General features: G+C 41.4%; 1 protein-coding gene across 2 annotated transcripts; it reads left to right on the forward strand.

The window, feature by feature from the left end:
- The first annotated feature begins 32 nt into the window (after positions 1–32).
- Positions 33–13,940, forward strand: LOC309344314 (uncharacterized protein). Of its 2 annotated transcripts, XM_081866586.1 has the most exons (7): positions 36–198; positions 2,681–3,481; positions 4,103–4,165; positions 7,249–7,354; positions 9,662–9,788; positions 10,164–10,194; positions 12,356–13,940. In XM_081866586.1, the coding sequence occupies exons 1-7, from the start codon at positions 96–98 to the stop codon at positions 13,693–13,695; spliced, it is 2,571 nt and encodes an 856-aa protein (XP_081722712.1). In that variant the 5' UTR covers positions 36–95; the 3' UTR covers positions 13,696–13,940. The 2 variants fall into 2 exon arrangements, with proteins under 2 accessions (XP_081722711.1, XP_081722712.1); XM_081866585.1 differs by having other exon boundaries at positions 33–198; positions 2,681–4,165.
- Positions 13,941–18,823: the final 4,883 nt, after the last annotated feature.

Consider the following 18,823-nt stretch of genomic DNA (forward strand, 5'->3'; position numbering starts at 1 on the left):
CCCCTCAAACTGTTCCATTCCAACAATCACAGAGCGACGACTGTGGAACATACCATTAACAACAACTCTACCTCTACACCAGCCAGGAGGAAGCCATGCTGAGCACTAGATCCCTTATGGCTACACTGCTGGTTCTGGTGCCAGTCACAGGGTCTCCTGTTCTGGGCCATCTGCTTGTCCTTTGGGAAGTGTGGCCAGGTGAGAGGAAGGCATAGAGACACAGCTGGGAATGGGGTTTGCAAAATGAAACTAGGGGGCTCCTTCCTTGCCCACCCTGTCCCTGGTATTTGAAAGGAAAAAATGGGAAGACTGTGTGGTAAGGGCTTTAAGTTATGGGTAGCGTTTATTTGGTGGGGCTGAGGTTTTAGTGCCCTGCCCTCAACACAATAAGCATGGCAGGGGTATATATTGACTTCAGTACCTTCTCCAAGTTTCATAGGCACTGCCATTTCCCAACAATATAAATCTAGAGTCACTCTCTGACTTTCAAACCTGAGAATTAAAGGAAACTTTATATTTCAGACATAACAAAATCATTATCGGTTAGATACAACTGCCAGACCCATGGTGGAATTCAAATAGATACAAAGTCAAATCTGAATTGAACAAACAAGAAAAAATAAATAGTAATTCTGAGATGTCTCAAATGAATCTACATTAAATTTCCAGTGTGTTTATCCTTTCTATTTCCAGTGTGTTTATCCTTTCTATTTCCTACCAAATAAGGAACTGCTGGCAGTTCCAATCTCCTTATAGGCAGGCCTTCCTCTTGATTTGGGTATATTTTAATGGCTGCTGTGATAGCTGATTAGAAATATAATTTATTGTAACTTCCCTCAGCGTCTAACCCATGGGTAGGCAAACTATGGCCCGCGGGCCGGATCAGGCCCAATTGCCTTCTGGATCTGGCCTGTGGATGGTCCAGGAATCACCGCATGGATCACCAGCAAGCACATACTTTCGCTCTCCCTCACATGGCGGTGGTGGCGCCGCCTCCTCCCTCCCTCCTCCTGGCTTTTCCCTGCCCTGCCTAGAAGAGGAAGGGGGCTGGGCTTTGTTGGTGCCAGTAGCAGCAGCGCTCGAGCGACTGCCATTTTAACCAGCCCCTCTCCGGAGCCCTTTCGCACGCCGCTCATCGTCCCTCCACTGCCACCAGCCCCTGCCACTCGCAAGACACAGGTAAGCAGCCACCGGGGCTTATGGTCTCTTGCATCATTCCCCCCCCCAAAAAAATAGTCCAGCCCCCCACAAGGTCCGAGGGACAGTGGACCGGCCCCCTGCTGAAAGTTTGCTGACCCCTGGTCTAACCTGTGGCACTCCAGATGTTGTTGGATTACAATGCCCATCATCCCTGGCCATTGTCTGTGATTGGCTGAGACTGATGGGAGTTGGAGTCCATCAGCAGCAGGAGAACCAGGGCCTAAGGCTGTAATCCTGGTGCCACTTACCTGGGAGTGTATTACATTGAATTCAATAGGAATTACTTCTGAGCAGACATGGCTTGGATTGCACTGGGCCATGGGGTTGCACCAAGGGGTGTGGCAGATTGGTGGTCACGATGGCTCGCTACTGCCCCAGCTCCAGCAGCGTGGTAAGCTGTAGCAATGCTTCTTTTAGCAGGGAGGCTCTGCCTCACCACATGCACCATTAGTGGTTACTGGTCTTATTGATGAAAGGGATGCTGAGAGAAAAAGTCCCCCTTTTTGCATAGCTCCTAAAACAGGCGCTTCATGGAGACCCTGTCTAGGCACCGTGTCTCTGTGTCAAGCTAGAGTGTGATGTGTGACAAAGAGAGACAGAAGGCATCATGTGGCTTTTACAGTTATGACAATCCTAGTCCTTATCCATTGTTGTTGTTTTAGTTTTTTATTTATACTTTTCAAATTTACACATTTCATTAGTTTTACAATCAATTTGACATTCCAAAATTTGACTTCCTTTCCCCTCTTTCTGTGGTTTTTAAATTTTATTTCTTAATATCTTCTGCATATCCAAGCTCATTTAACTTACTCATGTAATTATCTACTGTAAATATATACTCTTATAAAACTGCAGGTTATGACACAAATCCTAATATATTTTTTATCTGTTTACAATTTATCTGTAAATATTCAACAAACCATTTCCATTCTTTTATAAAAAGTTTGTTATCTTGATTTTTTATTCTTCTGGTAAGTTTCACCATTTCTGCATATTCCATAAGTTTTTGTATCCATTCTTCCTTTACTGGGACTCTTGCTTCTTTCCACTTAAAGACAAATAACATTATTGCTGCTGCAGTAACAAACATAAATAAATTTCTATACAATTTAGGTAGTTCTGTCCCTATAATTCCTAAAAGAAAAGCTTCTGGGTTTTTTAAATAAAAGTTATTTTGAACATCCTTTTCAATTCATTATATATCATTCCCCAGTAAGCTTTAACCTTACTACAAGACCCCCACATATGGACTAGTCTTTAGCAGTTGTGATGATACATAATGCCACTATAAATTTACGAAAGTCTGCCATACTGTAACGTTTTCTGCGCTGAGGGAGTTGTTCATAAACCCTGTCCTAAAGAACTGTGCACTGGCAAAATTAGCTTTATACGTAACTGAGCTTTAGCCTTATAATAATTAGAACTTGGTGCAGCTTAAAATATTTCAATTAAATTATTGATGTTGTTTGCTTTGTTGCAGGACATGTACTAGAGTATCAACAAGTATCAGTACCAGGGGCAAAAAATTGTTCATGCAAAACATCAGGAAATGTGATCTTAGACCAGTCAACGCAGAAAAGGGGAATCAGAAATTACAGCGGCTTCAGAACAAATTTGAAAACATCTAGGAAGAATGCTTACAGGAACTATCAGCATAAAATCTTGCTAAAATATGTAATATTATATAAAAGAAATCCATATCCAATTACGGATGGAAGCATAAGTGTACACATTTCAAGAAAACATCTAGGAAGAAGTGAACTAATTCTGAGAAGAAAAAGTTATTTAAGACACATACTCAGGAATATTCTGAACAGAAAATGTGATGGTTATGAAGTAAAAGTGAATTGGCACAGTATTTTGAATGGTGCTAGAAAGAAATCTGAAACTAAAAGAAAGGAGCAATTGCAAATCACATACTTTGAAAATAGGCACAAACCCATAAGAGCCGGGTCACTATTGGGTTATATAGCATGTCAAACAAATATGATGTTAAACGTTGAAGAAGCATATTTCCAAAAAGATCAGGAAGGTTTAGAAAGTATGGTGATAAAGTTAGTAAAACCACAGATACCAAGAGGAAAAGTGCTTACTGAAGCTGAGGTACTACAAAAGAAAAAATCTAAGAATAACAGTAATAGAATATTCACTTCTGTCAAAGAAAGAGTCTTTTCTAAAGAGAACACAAATATTTACAATAAAGAACAATTCAGAATGACTGATGGGAAGAAAGTATTAAATGTAGAATGGAGCAGTCCATATATGGGATTTGAAAAATATGGTCAGTTCTCTAAAAGTTTTCAGCGGTGGACAAGCTTTGCTATCAGAGAAAATATCAAGTTGCAAAAATGGAAAACAAGAACTAAAAGTTATATGAATGCAAATGAGAAGTTTCCATTTATACATGCATTTACTTACCAAAGAAGTAGTGCCAGCAAACAGAAAATATTCTCAGCACATGAACCTGTAATGCCCAACATTCAACAAATAAAGGAGTCTGCATTTCAAATAAAAATGTACAGAAGCAAAAAATTAATAAAATTAGGCAAGTGGCTCAGAGCTAAAGAAAATAAACCTGGGGAAAATGGAATAGAAGTTTTATCAACAATTTACTATGTGCAGCCTTCCTTAATAAGTCCTACCTTTCCAGCTATTAAAACTGCTGTGGGTGTGAATAATGTAGTATTTACTTCAGAAATGGATGAAGCAAAGGCATCAATCTACATGACAAAAATGCTGAAATATCTCATGCAACCCTCAAAGCGAATAAAAAAGAAATACTTGAGTGTTGCTCATAAGGGATTTAGAATTTTGCCTCTAAAAGCACTCATGGTAAGAAAGCATCTTGATACGGAAGAGAGTTTACCAATCTTGTTATATGTCTTTAAACACATTTTTAAAGGTCCATCGGTTGTTGGAAGAACGAAACGATCAGCAAAAGCAGAAACGGTACCAATATCTGTAGGTAGGTTTACGCTGCTGTTATTTATGCTATAATTTACATGTAAAATAGAAATAATATTTTTTAAGAGTTAAGGCTATAACATTTAATTGATAGCAAGCTTGGGAGTTAGGAATCTGTGACTCCAGATGTTGTTGGACTGATGCTCCCATCATTGCTAACCATTGACCATGCTGGCTGGCGCTAATGGATGTTGCAATCTACTCCTTAGTTAGAGGCATAGCTTAAAAATGTATCCTGATTTTTAAAAGCGTCCCTGAGTAATTGGGCAATGTATTTCCCCTCCAAATGTTAAACATTTTTAATATGTGTACTTATACAAAAGTGAAGATGGCAGACACCATTTTAGAAAGGTCATTCCCTCTTACACAGAAAAAGCCATTTTTGAGATGGTACTGCAGAATATGTATCCATTATCCAAAACACTAAGGCAAGGGCGTAGTCAAGGCAGGGGACTTCACAAATATTATTGAAAATCATTGAAAGTACTCAATTATCTGAGATTCTGCTCCTCCCAGCAGAAGCCTGCCCCCCATGTCCTATTTAGGGGTATTTTACCTGTGATTTCCCAAGAAAAGCTCAACAACTTTGGCTGCCTCCCCCCCCCCCCCCCCGCAACAAAAATCATGGCAATGCTCTTGCACTAAGGAAGTATTTTTTTCTTCATAATAAATGTTTAATAATGCAAACTTATGCAGATTTAATAGATTAATAAATTAAAACCAGCTTGATTGATCAGCTGAGATTTCTTTAAACATAGGACAGTCCTAAAAACCATGTTTGCTTTATATTTAAAATATTTTTATTTGGGGAAGTGAAGCCAAAGTTGTGAAAGGCTCTTCTGGCCCCTTATGAACCTTCATATATTTAGGGAAGGATGTCATACTTCCAACAGGTTTTAAGGATTGATAAGTTATCTTCTCTGACTGCTGGTTTTGCTGAGGCTGCTGCCTTTGTTGTTGATTTTGCTCACTTTTGTCCTTGTTTTGCTCTGGCAGTGCTAAATTAATGTTAAGTTTGTTTTCATTTTCTTTGCTGTTTTTTTAAATATTGCCTTGAGGACTCTTCTTAGTTGGGAAATGTCTTGTAAATGTTAACACAAATAAAAAAATATAAATATAAATAAGAATTGTATTCAAGGATATCTAGTCTGACACCAAATTCTAAACATCTGTGCTTTCTCTTTTTGGCATATCAGTAAATTGTTACATACTGTATATGAAGTTGCATAAATATAAGAGTTAGTATGCCCCATACTGCTGATGGAGCTAGATTGTGGCCTGAGTAATAGAGCTTGTATAATCTCGGAGGCCTTGAAAGATTCTGTAAGGCTGATATCACTCAAAATGGAAGGAACATAATATTGAGCCTTGCAATTTCTGAGTTCCTTGCTGGTTACAGGGCCCTGTTTATGGACTAATGTTACAGAACTTACCCTTAGTCTCTGAAGTTCTAGCTACTGATATGATAGACTTGCTGGAGATGGAGTAGACAAACATCATCATCATCATTATTATTATTTCATTCATGAAGCACTTCCCATGAGTCATCCTGCAATGGCGAGTCATCTTGCCTTGAGTGATTCTGTACTTTTTTTTACAATCCATAAGTGTTTTATTGGTATTATCTTAAGCCTTGTTAGATAGACAGGCCTGCAATCTGGCAGAAACACGGAAACATATCCTTAATTAATTTTATATTCTCCTGCTCACTATGTTGTGTCACCTTGGGAAGTGCTGCTTCTATTATGTGTCTAAACAACCTAGTTCTGTTTGTCAGTTAGATGGCAATAAATTGTTGTTGGCATTTGCCTGCCTTGAGAGACAATGGAGTGCGCCTCCGTGGGTGTATCAAACCACTGTATTAGCAGCACCAAAGTGACCTCCCTGGGGTGCAAGCTTGAGCAGTGTGTATGGAGGTCCTGGGCTGCCCAGGTGGCAAGACCCCACTCTTAGCCTTGCTGATGTGGTTCAAAAGAAAGCAGAGCAATACATTTGGCACCAGCATGCATTCTGTCATACTGGCAAAACAATCTATGCCAAATGTATTAAAGTACTGTAGAGGGTGATTTTGAAAATTGTTGAAAGAATACAGCTGGATCTAATATTACTTTTAAATAATCATCTATGTTTTAAACAGAATTTTAAAAGCCCAGTATTTCTCTATCCTATGGGCAGAGAGACAAATTACAGAAAGAAATGTATACTCCTAAAGTAATCTGTCTCTTGGCCCATAGGGGAAAAATAGATTGTTGTAAAGTAGTGGTGATGGTAATTTAAAGCAGAGGAAACAGCCCAGGTGGAAGGGAGTAAGAGACCCTTCTCTTCCCATTGCTTTTGCTCCTTTCAGCCCTAAATGTATGGCAGAATTTCTGCTAGCTAGGTTTATTTCTGGTACTGGAGACAAGAGGTCAGAAACACAACTTTGTGAAGGGATTGTTATGGTCAAAAGTGAAGGACAGGGAGAGAGGTCAGCACCCATATCCCACCTACTTTTATTTGCCCTACGTCACTCTGCTTTACAGCTGTGTAAGGGACCTGTGTTCAGTAACATGGATAGGTAAAGGTAAAGTTACCCCTGCCCGTACGGGCCAGTCGTGTCCGACTCTAGGGTTGTGCGCCCATCTCACTTAAGAGGCCGGGGGCCAGCGCTGTCCGGAGACACTTCCGGGTCACGTGGCCAGTGTGAATAAGCTGCTCTGGCGAGCCAGCACCAGCGCAGCACACGGAAACGCCGTTTACCTTCCCGCTATAAAGCGGTACCTATTTATCTACTTGCACTTAGGGGTGCTTTCGAACTGCTAGGTGGGCAGGAGCTGGGACTGAAAGACGGGAGCTCACCCCGCCGCGGGGATTCGAACCGCCGACCATACGATCGGCAAGTCCTAGGCACTGAGGTTTTACCCACAGCGCCACCCGCGTCCCTCAGTAACATGGATATGCTGCTATAAATGTCTAATTAGCTTTGCACATTCAAAGTGTCTGGTTTGTAACAGAAGAAGTGTAATTTTTTTAAAGAAGAAACACCCACAAAGTAAATGTTGAGTATATACAATTAACTTTCAAAAAAATTTTTTTTCTATTTAGATGTTTTGACGCATGTAACTTCTGCCCTTATAGCATGTGCCACTATTTTTGGACTAGCTCTGTTTACTTTGGCATTAGCAGCAGGTTACCTGTACTATAATAGAAGGTAGGTTTCAAGGTTTTAGTAGTTCATCTTGTTATATATATTCTAAACAATGTATCTTAAAAATCCCAAAGATCTGAAAGGCACTAAATGTTTTAAGACATAAATAAATAAAAAATAGAGTAATAAAATTAAAAGGTACCAAAAAGACCACAGCGTCGCCACAAATAAAGTCTCTCTGGGGTAAGTATTCCACAACTAGGGTGCCACCACTGAAAAGGCTCTCACTCTAGCGACCATTCTCTGCACCATGTTTGGTGGTGGTATATTGAGAAGGGCATCAAAATATGTTCTTAAAGTCGAGGCAGTTCTAAAAGTAAACTGACGGCAAGTTGTTTGGGGGGTTTTAAAAGTTAATATGGACTGGAAATGGACTGGAAGGACTGACATAATATAGTCATACCAGACAGTCACAATTAACAACCCTGCTGTACTGTTTCCACGATAGGGATGTGTGGGGCTTAGGGCAAGGCCTGGTTGAGTATCGCACCTCTTACAGCTCCATGAACTGGGGAATTTTTATTATTGATGGATTGATTGCATTTATATACTGCCCTCCTTCCAAGGCACCCAAGAGGACTTACAATTTTTAGCTACCAAGACAAATAAATAATTTTGCCAGGTGGAAATTTTGCCAGGTGGGGAGATGGACCGTCCAATTGAAGCAGGCCTTGATTTTGTCTTTGCCTCCCTCCCTCTCCACAGGGCAGGTGGTGCATACCCTCCAACATTTCTCCAATGAAAATAGGGACATCCCATTCCATAATGATAATTTTACTATTTATACCCCACACATCTTACTGGTTTGCCCCAACATATATGAAAACACAATAAAACATTAAGCATTAAAAAAAAATTTCTGTATAGGATTGTCTTCAGATGACACGGGAGTTGGACAATTCCATACACTCCAACTTTTCTCCAGTGAAAATAGGGACATCCTAGGGAAAAGCGGGACATTCCAGGATCAAATCAGAAACTGGGACGCCAGTGACTGGGAAAGGGCCACAAGCACAATGTTTTATGGAGAGCCCCTTTGACTATGAGCATACCAAACATTTGAAGTCCCAGGTGGAGAAAGGTGATTATGGCTCCCCTCCTCTCTGCAAGAAGATGGTGCACAGCTGCCAACCAGATCCAAATAACCCTGGGATTCCATTCCCTGTTACAGGGAAATATACATTTGTTTAATTTGGGGTTCTTCAATTTACCACAACCAGTGCCTTATGGTGGTGGTCTCTATTCCTTCCCTCTGCAATGTTGCCAGCTGCCTTTTGAATACATGTGCACTGCAGTGGGGGCTTGTCCTCCTCTTGCCCCCACCAGCCTTGGAGCCACAAAAGAGCTCCCACGTTAATGCAGAAGTATTGCCCAGCCACTGCTCAGCTGTTGACTGGCATTCAGGACTCACTAGAAGGCCATGGGACTAGCAGCCATGGCGCTGCATTAAGATACAGCACCCCCAAAGTGTGGTTATACCACTGTGAGTTTTAAATTACAAGTGGTATAAAAATACTTTAAATAAACAAATACCTTTGATCTCAGCAGCCCCATTGACTTAATTAGATATTGCCTTTGTCTCGTGGTGCTGTGATGAGGGGTTACCACTCTGAAACTAAACACCTTTAATAGAAATGTGTCCCACTGAAGTCCTCCTACTTGATATAATTTTTTTTTGGGGGGGGGCTTCATAAATTAAAAAGTGCAAAAATGGTTATTACAGTAAATTCAACTAAACAGAATCCCAGAATTGTTCCTTAATCAGTTTTCTTGATCATTGTACAAGTTATTCATCTTTATCAAAATTATTTTTGCAATACCGCTTTTAAAGAGATTGATTTATTGCATAGTCTCTACTTCTTTTTCACCATTCAGGTCAGCTAAAAATTGCCAAGTGTTTTTTCATCCATCTATACCAAGGCTGGGGAAACCTTTTCATCCTGAGGGCCACACACCAGTGTGGATGGGGCTAGAGATAAAAGGAAGTGGAGCAACAGATATAAATTTTACCCATGAGCACATACCACTTTGTATCCTCTATCCAGAAAAGCAAGGGGCATCATTGGAGTCCAGCCAGTCAAAAACACTTGGAGTCATTGAGGGCCGTGGCCTGTGGAGAGTTCTGAAGGCCAGGTAGAGAGGAATAGAGGACCACATTCAGCTCCTAGGCCTTAGGGTTCCCACCTCTGAAATATACCAGCGAAGCATTTTTAAAAACCTAGCTATTTAATTTTATTACATGTTAGTTCTTTAGATTCATGATCTATCTGAAAGAGAACCATAATATTTATGTATTAAAATGCATTTCAGGCAATTTGTTCCATTTCTTGAAGCTGGTTTGAAAGGCGAAGAATCCAAAAAGGAATGGAAACACACTGCTTCTCAGTGTTGTCCGCCTATTTCTCTTTCGCAGAATTTTCATTTTGGACAACCACAGGTAAAATATAATAATGGAAAATGAACTGTTAATATATGTGGCATTTTTGCACTGGTAATATTTTGAGGCCAAGTTAATACCTTAACCCTAAACACATTTGACCTAGTTTAGCAAGGGAGGTCTTTCTGCAAGATGGCAACTCTGAGCCATAGGAAACCAAGTACATTGGAGAGAAGTCTCAGTAGGTGAGTTTTGGCAGAACAGGGGCTGGAGCAGGGACAGATCCACTAGGACAGGAATACAGAGGCTTCCTGAGTCTGTTACAAGCCAGCTATAAACCAAGCAAGTTACAGTTGAAAGTACTTTATTTTATATCATTTTTTAATATAATAATCATGGTGCTTTGATGATAATCTTTCCGTTTATATCTCACAGGAATCAAGGAAGAATCAAATATTGGCAACAGGTATTAAAACTTTTCTTAAGAGTGCAGTTTGAGAATTTGTTATACTACTGACATCGCTTGTAAAATAAAACAAAGTAGAAATCATGTAAACTATTAACTATGTGGAAAGGCATGTTTCCTACTATCAGTTGTCTATTTTTAAAGACTAGAAAAATTAGATTTTTAAAGACTAGAAAAATTAGATTCAGGCAAAACATTTTGTGAAAAGGCTCTTGGTAACAATGTGATATACCCCTACATACAATAATATTGTCTGACTGAGGATGCTTAGGGCAGGAAATAAATGTAACGTAAACAAATAGATGAAACAAACAGATGAAGTCATCATACCATGTTGTATTGTCCATCCACAAGAAAGGAGACCATATTGTCTAAAGTGCATGGGTTTCCTTATGAGGAACATCTAATCTTGATCTCTTCACAAAAAAGTGCCAAAAGGAATAAAACAACACTTTCTCTCATTAATACTCAGAACCCACAGTTCCTTTTACAGCTGCATTCTGTTTGTATAAATTTAACACTTAAAATACAAGTTTGCAGTATGGAAGAGGATACAAAAAAACCCATAACAGATTCTAGCTAGTGAAAATGGTGCTTTTCAGACACACACTGTATGTGCTTTTGAAAAGCTGGCCAATAATAATTATTTTAATAAGAGAGTCTTCAATGTTGTTGTTGTTTAGTCGTTTAGTCGTGTCCGACTCTTCGTGACCCCATGGACCAGAGCACGCCAGGCACTCCTGTCTTCCACTGCCTCCCGCAGTTTGGTCAGACTCACGTTTGTAGCTTCGAAGACGCTATCCAGCCATCTCGACCTCTGTCGTCCCCTTCTCCTTGTGCCCTCCATCTTTCCCAACATCAGGGTCTTTTCCAGGGAGTCTTCTCTTCTCATGAGGTGGCCAAAGTATTGGAGCCTCAGCTTCACGATCTGTCCTTCCAGTGAGCACTCAGGGCTGATTTCCTTAAGAATGGATACGTTTGATCTTCTTGCAGTCCAAGGGACTCTCAAGAGTCTCCTCCAGCACCATAATTCAAAAGCATCAATTCTTCGGCGATCAGCCTTCTTTATGGTCCAGCTCTCACTTCCATACATCACTACTGGGAAAACCATAGCTTTTACTATACGGACCTTTGTTGGCAAGGTGATGTCTCTACTTTTTAGATGTACTTTGTATGTATGTACTTTGTATGTATGTACTTTGTATGTACTTTGTAGATGTATTGAGTCTTCAATACATCTACCCTAAACTCCAACTTGCAAATTAGAACCAACTTTTAAAATTTTGTCCTATAAGGCTTTCTCCTTTTCTTTTCTCTGTCACCTTTCTCTTTCAGCTACTTTTATTCGTTCCATTTCTCTTTTGCCTGACAAATGTAATGAATTGTGGTGCAACCTACCTAAGTTTGGGATGTATTTGCCATTCTGACTCACCACAGCTAGGCAAATCTCTATTATGGCCTTGCTACTTTGTTTCATGGCAAGAATCAGTTGAATTGCTTTTGTTGCTTTATTCTTTGCTTTTTAAATATGTTTTGATGCCCTTTTATGCTTGTGCATGTTTTCCTATCTACTGCGAGGACCCTTTCAAGGGGCTGAAGATATGAAATACAAATAATAAACGAGTACACAAAAATATTAATAATTAGTTACACCACAGGAAAAATAGCACATATGCATGGGAGTAGCTGAGGGGGCAGGGAGGGGGCAGCTGCCCCCCTGAATCAATACAAATAAATAAAAATACATAGCAAACTGAGGTTCTTTCCCCCGAACAAAAGGCCTGCCCCCCCCCAAATAAATCCTAGCTACGTCCATGCACATGTGTAGAAGGAACACTGAACTCATATGCTTGTATCAAATACACTAAAATCACTGAAAATCAGGCATCTGTAAGCAGCACTCCTATTCACAGAATCTGCTTCTCCTTGACCTTTCCTATCTCCCCCTTCCCTTGTGCCACAGCCCTCTCCATTCATCAGGGTCCCCCATCTCTTGAGGGAGTCGTTTTAGGGATGTCATGGGGCTGCCAGTGAAAGGAAGGGCTGGTAAAGACAGCTTCTGCTCATCCCCTTCCTCATTTTATCTAATATAAATTTATGATATGGTTACATTTTTTAAATCATGCACGTCTAATGAACAATGTGATCCTTTTCATTGCAGCTACTAAAACATGTTCCAAAGAGGAATTTGTTATTATGAAGGAAATATATGGCAGCTCTGATACAGAAGGCAGTTCAGAAATATCATGTAGAGGTTTGACTATAAGATCCAGAGCGATTGTGCTTCCCTCTCGGTCCAGTGACAGCATACAATCATTATTTGATGTACGTGATGATGTACGTGATGATGTCTCTTCCCAACAATCCATAACCATGGAAAATGGTTCCAACACTGTGCCCCCCAAAAACGACCTGGTTCCTGTTCCACAACAGCCAGATAATCAAGAGCAGAGTACCTCTAATGATGTGTCACCACAACTGAAGAAAACTATTTCAAAATCAAAATCTGACAATGATCTCACAAGATCTAGTAAAGTATTGCAAGGAGTTCAGCCAGACCATTGTTTATATGATGTCAAAGAACCAAGTACCTCAAAGGATGTGACACTAAAGAAACTAACCATCTCAGAGCCAAAACCTGACAGTGCTATCACAGAGCCTACCAAAGCATCACAAACAGGCCAGACACAGGCAGTTCTGAAGTCAGAGCCTGGCAATGCTACCACAGAGCCTTCCTCTACTGAAGCATCACAAACAGGCCAGACACAGGCAATTCTGAAGTCAGAACCTGACAGTGCTATCACAGGGCCTTCTTCTACCGAAGCATCACAAACAGGCCAGACACAGGCAATTCTGAAGTCAGAACCTGGCAATGCTACCACAGAGCCTTCCTCTACTGAAGCATCACAAACAGGCCAGACACAGGCAATTCTGAAGTCAGAACCTGATAGTGCTATCACAGGGCCTTCTTCTACCGAACCATCACAAACAGGCCAGACACAGGCAATTCTGAAGTCAGAACCTGACAATGCTATCACAGGGCCTTCTTCTACCGAACCATCACAAACAGGCCAGACACAGGCAATTCTGAAGTCAGAACCTGACAATGCTATCACAGGGCCTTTATCAACTGAAGTATCACAAGCAGGCCAGACACAGGCAATTTCTAACACAGGACTTGACAATGCTGTCATAGGGATTTTCTCCACTACAGTATCACAAGTAGACCAGGCACTGGCAATTTCAATGTCAGAAACTGACAGTGGTTTCATAGGGCTTTACTCTACCACAGTATCACAAGTAGATCAAGCATTGATAATTTCGAATCCAGTACTTGACAATGCTATCACAGGGCCCTTCTCCACTGAAATATCACAATCAGACCAGACGCAGAATATTTTAAAGTCAGAAACTGACAATACCTCCATACCACCTTCTTCTACTACATTATCACAAGTGGACCAGCCATTGACCAAGATTTCTACAGTGCAAAATCCATGATCGGTATTTTACATCTTGGTGAATAATTTTAACTCTTCTTACAAATGTTGATGGTTCTATTTCCCACCAAACAAATTCTTTGAATATGCTTACATGAAACGTGGAGAAATTACAATCTGAGTTTTGTGACGAAAAAGCTGTTGCATAGTAGTAATGTGTCTTAAGATTTTTTTAAAAAAAATGTATACATACTGGGCAACATAAATTCTGAATTATTTTTCAGAAATTAAAACTGACTAAACATATTTATTGGAAGTCATTTTAATTTAGGTGAGAGATGGCAGACATTTTTGTATTCAGGTTGTTGTGTGGACAGCATGTGGGAAAGGGCCATAGCTCAGTGGCAGAGCTTCCAGTGTTCCTAAAAAGGTAAAGATAAAGGACCCCTGACAGTTAAGTCCAGTCACAAATGACTCTGGGGTTACGGCGCTCATCTCGCTTTCCTGGCCGAGGGAGCTGGTGTTTGTCCACAGACAGTTTTTCCGGGTCATGTGGCCAGCATGACTAAGCCGCTTCTAGCGAAACCAGAGCAGCACACAGAAATGCTGTTTACCTTCCCGCCAGAGCAGTACCTACTTATCTACTTGCACTCTGGGTGTGCTGTTTGAGCTGCTAGGTTGGCAGGAGCAGGGACCAAGCAATGGGAGCTCACCCCGTCGCAGGAATTCGAACCGCCGACCTTCCAATCGGAAAGCCTTAGGCTCCGTGGTTTACACCACAGTGCCACCCGCGTCCCTCCCAGTGTTCCTAGTATGGACATAATTTGGGTTTTCCCTTCTCAGATCAAGATAGAGATGGCTGTGAATAGACAAATACTTATAGGGGCATAAATTAAATTTCAAAACCTCAGCAGAACAAATCCCATTTTCCTCTGGAGGAATGTTATTTAACAGAATGTGTTTATGATTAAACCATTCAGATTTTAGTAGGAAAATCTAAAAATAACGTAGCATTTATGAGAACAACTTAGACCATTTCTGCTGTTTATAGCATTTCCATAAATTATTGCAATAATATTTGCATGTAACAACCTTGCAAAGTAGGCCTAATTGCAGGGGGAGATGTAACAGCAAACAGTGGGGAGGTTTAAAAAGTATCCACATGGTGCTTAGAGAATAACTTGCACCTAAATATTAGTGAGGCAAAGGAGATGGTGTTGGACTTCCAGAAGAAGAGAGGGGAACCTGCCCCATTGTATATCGGGGGGGGGGCGTGTGTGTGGAGAGAGTCTCCTCCTTTAAATTCCTGGGAGTCTACCTTAGTGAGGACCTCACTTGGAAAATCAACATAACTCAGGTGGTCAGAAAGGCCCAACAGAGACTCCATTTCCTCAGGGTCTTGCGAAAGTAGTGTTAAACAACAACTGATGAACTCCTTCTACCGGTCCACAATAGAAAGTGTCCTTTCATATTGTATCACAGTGTGGTATGCTGGCCTGATAGCCACGGACAGAAAGTCTCTACAGAGGGTGGTGAATACAGCACATGATATCATGGGCTGTTCTTTGAGTCTGCTAGATGACATCGCAAGGGATCTTTGCCTTAGGAGAGCGAGAAAAATTATCAGGGATGACTCACACCCCAGCCATCACCTCTTTAATCCTCTACCCTCGGGCAGGAGATATAGAGTATACTCAGCCATACTAACAGGCTAAAAAATAGCTTCTATCCGTGGGCTGTTAGGCTGTTGAATGGAAAATAACATAGCGAAATTGACTTGCGAGGTGGTGCGTTGTTCGATAAGAGATTGAGTGTGGGGGGAGGCCCGTTTAATTTCATTGCACACAGGCTGTACAATGACAAGAAAGGTGTTATTATTTTAGTATTGTCATATTGCAAATATACTGAGAGAGAATAGTGACTTGCTTAAAGCTACCTAGGAAGTTCAAGGCCACCAGGATGAGGCCATGAGACATGAACCAGTGGCATTCTGGTTCAAAACACACTCTTAATCATGATGGTACATCAACTTACGTATGGCAACAGTGGCCCAGTGGAAGTCTGGTGCTGGCAAATAATTGCTGCTGCTCCACTGGTTGCACATGGTCTGAGAACTTGATTTTTGCTTCAGTTCTTCTTTTCTTACTTTTTTTGGTCTCTTTCCCTTTCCTTGGTGAATCACAGATACCTGTATATGATACTGTGCCATCTTTACCTGTGCTGTTCATTACATAGAATTTTCACAGGGTCATTGCGATACTTGTTGAAGTTCAACAATTACTAATGTTTTTGAGTTAATATTTTTGTGGTCACCATGTTAAATTAACACAAGGAGGAAGAATATTGTGTTCCTACTGAAGTTGTGCGTTCCATCTATGTTCTAACTTGTGGTGTAAAGTGTTGTCAGTTTTGTTGTGCCAGCCTTCGTCCACAGTGCCATCTCGTAGTCATATGAAGTAATCAAATGGATTACTGAAATCTTTCCCTCTCACATGGGTAGTAGAAAATATGTATGTTCAGCTGGATAGGGGATCTGTGATCAGATGGAGGCCTGTCAAGCCTCTTGCAGGATAGACTTTTAATTCTTGAAGATTGCGGGGCTGATGGAGAGGGTGAGTAAGACAACCCACAACAGCCCTAACAACCACCTTGGCCACAAACTAACGATGTTGAATCTCAGCATGGTGATCTCCCTTCATCCTGTGATCTCTTGACAAATGAACAGGCCCCTTGTCTTTTGTCTCATCCTGTGATCTCTGATGAACGAACAGGCCCCTTGTCTTTTGTCACTTCTCAGACAGTTCCTTTCTTCTAGACAGTCAGTCTGAAACTTTGATAACATACTGCAGGCAAAATATGATTCCCTTCTCCTTAAAATTGCTTATAAATATATTTGATGGGGCTTAAGGTGGCCTTTTGCTATAGTCTCAGAATTGATCTATAAAGAGTAGACACAATTTTGAATTCCTGTCTTTTTACTACCTGGCTTATGGTAGTAGAAATATGGGGGGTTATTTTTTAGCATGACATAACCTGTCCTTATTTTGCATATGACTGGTACTAATACCTCCACTGAGATGACCAGCTTAAGTTTTTATGCTACTTTTTTTCTATCTGGTCTCAAGCAGCCTACTTCCAAATTGAACTGAACTGAAGCCATTTTTTAAATCCTACTAGCAATAGTGAAGTGGATTGCCTCCCAGTTTCAAAGATAGTAGCCAGCCTGCTAAATGTCTATTAACACCTATTCCAGGGAATAGAGTTTTAGACTCTTCGGAAACCCACTGTGAATACTTTGCAAGGCACTTCAAGGCTAAAGTCACCTCTATAGCAATATTGATGCTATATCCACTGCAGTCTCCACTGAGGTGCAATGTCTGTTGCAGCATTATGGGATCAGTTTTGGTGGATGCAGCCTACCGGTGCAGATAAGGTGCTTAGGACAATGTGGCAGATGTATCTTCTTGCCCCTTGCCCCCTTGCCTTGCTAGAACTTGCTGAAATGGTATAACCAGATGAGTCCAGGGGTAAATCCATGTATCCTTGCAGGAGAGAGTGGTCCTGGCCATCCTGAAAGAGGCGGTGATCTGACCACTCCTCAAAAAGCCCACCCTGGTCCCACTGGCTTGTGACCCAGAGGCCTGGGTAAATAAGAATGTTTTTGCTTGGTGTTTAAAAACAGTGCTGCTGCTAGGCCTCCCTCCCTGGGGGCAGCATTCCATAAACATACCCACTACTGAGAAGGCCCATCCTTGTGTTCCCACCCTTTGCACCTCCCTCAGAGGGGGCACAAGGAGAAGGGCCTCAGGTAAAGAATGCAGGGTTCAGGTTGGTTCATGTGGGAGAGGCTATCCTTCAGGTGCTGTGGTCGTGAGTCACATAAGGCTTTATAGGTCAAAACCACCCCAATCTCTGCTGAGTGGTGCACTTCAGGGATTCTAGGCATTTACCCAGGGTTTGTGTTTCCTTTGGGAATAAGACACATTGGAGACTGACATCTTTATGATATATGGTTTATTTGTACATATATACAACTTAAACCCAGATGAAGGGCTAATTTGTGAGAATTCACATTCCAAGCAGGTCTGGCCTCCGTAAGTGCAGCATTTGATTCAAAGAAGAGCAAAAAGCCTTGCTCTGTGTATCTCTTCTCCTGGCTGTCATTCCCAGATCACATGGAGTTCTGCCCCTCCTTCTCCTCCCTGCTTACAGACTCAAGGACCTCCTTCAGATCCAATAGCATTCAGAGTTGAAACCCTGAACCTGGCCTTTGCCTTTGGCCACTAGTACCCAGCAAAGAAGAGGTCCTACTCTCCCTCACCTGGCAGAGGGCAGTTTTGCCCTCTGATGGTTTTGTCCACTACTAATGGCCCATCCGACGCGGGTGGCGCTGTGGGTAAAACCTCAGCGCCTAACTTGCCGATCGAAAGGTCGGCGGTTCGAATCCCCGTGGCGGGGTGCGCTCCCATCGTTTGGTCCCAGCGCCTGCCAACCTAGCAGTTCGAAAGCACCTCCGGGTGCAAGTAGATAAATAGGGACTGCTTACCAGTGGGAAGGTTAACGGCGTTCCGTGTGCTGCACTGGCTCCCGGCCTATAGAGTGAGATGAGCGCACAACCCTAGAGTCTGGCAAGACTGGCCCGTACGGGCAGGGGTACCTTTACCTTTTTAATGGCCCATCCAGCTAGCTCTGCAGACCTGCATTGGCTTGTTAGCATAACTAAATCCAGAAGGTGTGCATGTCTGGCAAAGTTTAACCAAACCTTGATTAATTCTGACTTTTACTAAATCCAGGAATTATGGGGAGGATCTGGCACTCAGCCATTTAGGGAAATCTGCTCCCTGCCAACCTACAACAATATTAACAAGGCTAGAGAATAATTTCTGGTGTCTCACAATTTTTTTTTGTTATAAACACTAGTGTTGTTTTTTAATTGTTGCCTCTTGGTTTTGTTTAATTGTTGCCTCTTGGTTTTGTTGCCTCTTGGTTTTATGCTCGCCATTAGCAGTCTGAATTAGAATATGCACCCCACCTAACAACACAGTGGGAGAAAACAACACTTGTCAGCGCAATGGGGAAGTAGCCAACATATTAACGCTGTCATCTCCAACATACTTATCCGGCAGCAAGTGTTTGGGATTTCTCAGGAAGTATATACATAGGATCGGGCTCCCTACAATTGCCCTGAA

This window comes from Podarcis erhardii (genome assembly GCF_964252035.2).
Source record: "Podarcis erhardii genome assembly, chromosome: 6".
NCBI classification, from domain to species: Eukaryota; Metazoa; Chordata; class Lepidosauria; order Squamata; family Lacertidae; genus Podarcis; species Podarcis erhardii.

What these genes read in the sequence shown, in the direction of transcription:
- LOC309344314 (XM_081866585.1), top strand. Translation starts at nt 96, where the DNA reads ATGCTGAGCACTAGATCCCTTATGGCTACACTGCTGGTTCTGGTGCCA. An exon ending in TACCTGTACTATAATAGAAG is followed by an intron (nt 7,355 to 9,661) that starts GTAGGTTTCAAG and finishes AATGCATTTCAG; the next exon opens with GCAATTTGTTCCATTTCTTG. An exon ending in TTCATTTTGGACAACCACAG is followed by an intron (nt 9,789 to 10,163) that starts GTAAAATATAAT and finishes TATATCTCACAG; the next exon opens with GAATCAAGGAAGAATCAAAT.